Genomic DNA, 5,550 nt, shown 5'->3' with positions numbered 1-5,550 from the left:
CTAGCTCAAGATGCTATTAGTAAAGCGACTACTAGAATTATAGAACTCGACATACAATGACTACGAGACAATTTACTAGACATTTTTTGCCATTGAGGAGTAATTATGCGATTAAAATAAAATTGAGGACCAACTTACTACATTTTAAAGGTTCATGACAAACTTCCTAGTGGATCAATAATTTAGAGTTCGTACTACAATTTCCCCCAAATTTATTAGTTTCTTTATCAATTTATATACATACTGATATATCTATGTATACGCGGAGTGGGGCCGGATTGGCGGGGTGCCGGCGGTGGGGCCGCGTGCGTGTTTACATGGAGTCCTACTCACCACAAAAAGGGAAAGAAAACAAAGAGAAAGCCACCTTCTATGGTTCCATTACAAGCAATTTCCCAACAAATTCTGTGAATCCTTCTTTCTGCTGCTTTTTCTTTCCATTAATCAATTTCCCAATATTCGACACAAGTCTTCGTCAATGACTTCGCATTCAATTTCGTTTATTTATACCACCGATATTTTTATCGATATTCTTATCTGTGGATTTATTTATATCTATCCACACATTACTTAAATGCCCTCACAAAACCAATTTTGAATGATTGTAAAACCGTGGGATCAATTCAGTTTAAACCTCTTTCTAATCACCCTTTATGCGTTACCATCCTAAGTCGGTCTCTTTTTGTTCATCGTCAATTTTGTCTGATTTGGAGGGATTTTTTTGGATTCTTGGTTTTCTGATGGAAAAATGTAAGTTTCCTCTCTGATCAAACCCCTAGTTTTTTTTTTTTTTTTCCCGAGTCATATTTAAAAGATTAATTTCCCTTTTTGATTTTCGAGTTTTGATTGGACTTTCAATCTTCAAATTGATTGGGGTGAAGAGCTTTTGTATTTTTTATAATCAAATCCCACGATTCTTTTTCCTTTGTTTTTATGCGGAGTTTTTATATAATTTATAATTTTAAATTAGATTCATTGAGATGAAGAGGGTAAGTGGATTTTGAAGGGGGGAAATGAAAAGTTTGGGTTTAAGAAAGGTCTTCTGATGCAGAGCTTTGCTCCCATGAATTTTTTTCTTTGATTTTAAAGAAAACCCTTGATTTTTGGCAGAGTTTTGATTCAGTTTTCAATTTATTTGACTGAGATGAAGAGAGTAAGTGGAAATTCTGAAGGGGGAAACGAAATGTCGGGATTTAAGAAGTTTAGGTGTTTGGATGGGACCGATGAGAACTACAGGGGTTTTGAGGCAATGGATGGTGGAAAAAGGGGGGGTGCTATTAAGAATGGAGAAGTGGGTGTTGGAGCAATAAATCAAAATGATTTCTTGGTTGGGAATGAGGTTTCTCGTAGTTTTGCAGAGGATTCAAGTCTTCTTCGTGCCAATGATGAGAACAAATGGGATTTTGATATCAACTTTGATTGGATTTTTAATGAGGGGAAAGAGGAAAATAGGTTTGATTTTGATATTAATGTGCCCAGTGTGCAGAACTCTGACATGAAAGATGATGGGACGGAAATGGTCTTTCAAGAATATACACAATACCAACCTGCGATCAATGAGAGGAAAGTGCAAATTATAGACATTACATCGGATGATAGTGATGATGAGGTGGAAATAGTAGCTTATAAAAATGATGATATCGAAAAGGGTAAGCAAATTGAGGTCGGGATGTTATCTGATAGTGCAGAAAATTTGAACCTTGGGTTAGCAATGATTGGGATGGAGACAATTGTTGGTGAAAGCAGTCTAGCAAGTGGTGGTGAGAAGAGATATACCAAGGAAGAGAAGGGTAAGGCTCCGGCTGTGGATCCTTGGTTATCTGTTGGGCCTAATTATCCGATTGATTTATCGGTTGGGCCTAATTATCCAATTGATTTAGATTTATGGCCTGACAGGGATGGCTTACTTGAAGTTAGTGAGCATTGGGAAGATGTACATCTGTTAAGAACTGCATCTATAGAATTTAGAGAAGAGCAGCAACCAGCATTAGCTGATAGGGATGAAAGGGCTGGGGTTTTGATCAGAGTAGAACCAGGCGCAGTTAGGTACCGTGGAGTTTCAAGACAGAGTGCTAAACAATTAGCACGCGTTGATTACCTTACTGAGGAATTTGGAAGTGGATCTTCAGGTCAGGAAAACAAATTGCCTCCTTTAGAAGCTGATGTACAGGTAGGACATTCTCCTGGACCCTTTTCTGATGCACTTAAGATGATAAGAGCACGGAATGCTAGGCTAGGTGCTCAAAAGTCGATTGAGTGGAAATCTGCAGAAGAAAATCGTGGTCATAGTGTCACGGTGCCCCTTGTTCCTTCACTGTTGGATCTTTCTTTGAAAGCTTTAGCAGAGAACGCCGAGGGAATCGTATCACTTGAACTGGTGCCAGATATGCTTAAGAAACGATTGACTGATTTGCTGTGTGATATCCGGAAAATGGATGTGCATATCTTGGACCTCTTAGTAAATGGATGCCCCACTGAGATACGAATAAAGAACTGTTCATGGTTAACTGAAAAACAGTTCACTCAAGCGTTTCAGAACTGTGAGACAAGAGATTTGAAGGTAACTCTTCTCGTCCTTATTTTCTTTCATATTTTTATGTGCTACTGGGATATTATGCCCTGGTGGCTTGTATGACGTTTTCAGTATTCTTGTTAAATTACTATTTATGCCTCTGTTCGTGTAAAATTACAAGTTACTATTTTTATTAAATCTTAGTCAAACAGTAATTTTAACCTCATGTTTATAACTACTACCCAATTAGTAACCATATATTTATTGAGCTAGTTTACATACGTGGCATTTCCAAGATCCTTGTGAGGTATCCAAGTTTTGATCTTATGACTGTAGATGGTTCATAAGATGTCTTGTCTTCATCTCATTTGTAATTTCAGATTCAGAAAACTCATCTATTATGTAAATCGGTTTTTAAAAGATGTCAACTCCCAGCCCCTAAAGAATTGTTTAACTTGATAAGCTGATGTCTCATAACAGATAAGAAAAGGGGAAAAATCACTTCAAGCAATTTTGGTTTGCTTCTGGGCACATCACTTTGACAATCAGATATAGTAAGCTAAGAATGATATAGATTAATGGCAAAATGTTTACCATGATGGAAAATGACTTTACTGATGATTGTTTTTATATTTCCTGATCTTCCTCCTCCTTTTTCTCGCCACCTTCCCTCACAAATTAATCAATAATTGTTCTTGTGGAAATGTATTTCTTATTCCTTAAGTCTAGCTATAAGCACCACCTTGATCACTCCCTTAACTGAAGCACACCTTGGTGGTCTTGTGATAGGGTTGAGTCTTTTGATTCCTCTGCTAAGAATGCAGAGTTTGATGCATAAGGTAAATAAGAGAAGACGCCTGCAAAGAACATTGGCATTTCATATTCTTGAATTGAAGAGATTCCCGTCCTCCATGCACAATTTATGTGTCACATTACACACGGGGTTCTTACCTTCCGTATACTTAATTATGATGTAGCATCAAGCATGCTTAAGTTCTTTTTTGAGAAAGTCGGAACAGATCGTTAGCTTGTCAATGGAATTGATATTTGAATAGTAACGTAGTGACATATTGTTAGGGTTCTAACTGGAAGAAATAGAACATAAATTAATAAAGCTCTTTGATTTGATTGCGGAGAATTACAAATAAAAGTAAATAAAAAATAGCCATTATTCCTTCCTAGCTCATCTCTATTTATAATAGTCCTGTAACCACCTTGCCAGCTAAGCTAGCAGAATGTTGTTACTCTCTGAATTCTACTTGGACCTTCTCGAATAGGTGAACTTGATAGGTAGCCTATAAATATCTTGGGGTTCCAAAGACACCTTGTGCTCAAGGTGAAAACCAGGGAAATGATGATTGATTGATGCCACCGGTTCCCCAAGAAGCTTCAAAGTTTGGCAGTCCCTTCCATTGAAACAAGACTTCGAGCCCCAGAATTTGCCCTGTAAGAGATTGGCGCACCCCTAACACCTGCTCCAATGCTCCAATCCATTCCCAATTAGCATCAGAAATTTGCTGATGACGTCAAAGGACCTGTTGTATGCAGCTGGTCATTATTCCTCCCTTCATTAGTCGCTGCAGAAAAGCTCCCTAACTCCACCCAAATCCACCTGACCTTCCTGTTGCAAGGTTTTCATCATTGTTTTGAAGGACGCGCTTGCTTTGTTAATTCCTGGATCTGCTTTCAGTATTTTTACTGTCTCATCCATTCGGAACTTCATGGTTGAAAGCTTTCAATTGACCTCCAAGTTCCTTAAAGTGCCCAACCATTGCATACCCAGGATCACCTCAGTGCTGCCTAATTCCAAAGGGAAAGAAATTTTCCACCATAGTCAGTCCTTGCGGCTCTAGCATAACTCCCTTGCAAATCCCCTTCCCTTTAAGCGCCACTCCCTTACCCATGATAACCCAGTAATTAGTCCTGTCTCTGGTTGGTAACTCCAGTTGTTGCATTAAATTGAGGGAGATAAAATTGTGGGTTGGCCCACAATCCACCAACAATGTCACCTCCTTTTCCCCAATAACCAGAATCATCTTCATAGTTCCTGGAGTAGTCTGCTCCTCCACAGAATTGAACAAAAGCTCTGCTTGATCTGCTACTTCCACTTGTAGGCAGTTCGTCTGGGTGTTCTCTTCATCCCCATCAACCCCATCCTCCTCCTGCACCAACAGTACCCGCAGCTCCCTATTCTTATAGATGTGCCCAACTGGGTATTTCTCATTACAACGGAAGCACAAGCCCTTCTCCCTCCCTATCCGCCTCTGACATCTTTTTAATTGGAATTCCTGACACTGATTTGGCGATTTCTTCCCCATGGTCACTACTCGTGTGGGAAAGCTCTCCGACAACTTTGCTTCTTCTCCTTTTAGTCTCGGTTTGAAGAGTTTTGTACCTGCAAGCCCTTTAGCAACTTCTAAGATCATATTTCTTTCTTCCATCTGTTGGGCCACCTCCATTATTTGGCCCAGTCCACTTGGCCTATGCAATCTTGCTTTAGCCCTGATTTCTAGACTTAGCCTTTCTATTAATGTGCTTTCCAAAATCTCTTTTGGAATGCTTAGTAAGGATGCTGCAAGGCCTTCAAAGTTCCACCAGAATTCTTCTACCAAACCCATTTGCCGTAAACTTAGAAATTTTTCGCATAAGTTTCCTTCTTGTGAGGGTAAAAAATGAAGTATTAGGAGCCGCTAGAACTACTTTCGTTTGAAATGGGGTTCTGACTTCGGTCTATTGAAGCCAAGTTAATGCATCTCTGTCAAGGGTGACCCTTGCTACCCTAACCTTTTCTTTTTATGTCAACCCGTTCACTTCAAAATACCTTTCAGCACGGTACAACCACCCGTCTGGATTTTTCCTATAAATACAAGCATCTCCAATTTTCGAACTAGTCTCCAGTTTGGACTATTGACCAGGTGACCCGATAATTTATCCAAGTCGATGATCAGCTTGGGTCTGATAACTATGATTTATAGCTTTTTATATGAAATTTTTTTACGCATAAGTGATATTTTACTTTTAAGTAGATTTTTTTTTTT

The 5,550-nt window shown here is 39.0% G+C and overlaps 1 protein-coding gene across 2 annotated transcripts in view; it reads left to right on the top strand.

The window, feature by feature from the left end:
- Positions 1-402: 402 nt before the first annotated feature.
- The window catches only part of LOC111407459, an 8,399-nt gene continuing 3,251 nt past the window's right edge, over positions 403-5,550 (top strand). Inside the window, exons 1-2 of one of the 2 annotated variants that reach the window (XM_023036942.1) lie at positions 403-750; positions 1,111-2,560. In XM_023036942.1, the coding sequence (XP_022892710.1) occupies positions 1,145-2,560 (1,416 nt within the window). In that variant the 5' untranslated portion in view covers positions 403-750; positions 1,111-1,144. Of the gene's footprint in view, positions 2,561-5,550 lie in introns of both variants that reach the window. The other variant, XM_023036941.1, reaches the window with a different exon arrangement.

The sequence above is a fragment of the Olea europaea genome, chromosome 13 (genome assembly GCF_002742605.1).
Source record: "Olea europaea var. sylvestris chromosome 13, O_europaea_v1, whole genome shotgun sequence".
NCBI classification, from domain to species: Eukaryota; Viridiplantae; Streptophyta; class Magnoliopsida; order Lamiales; family Oleaceae; genus Olea; species Olea europaea.
The sequence above is the reverse complement of the archived record's forward strand: the minus strand, read 5'-3'. Positions and strand labels throughout refer to the sequence as shown.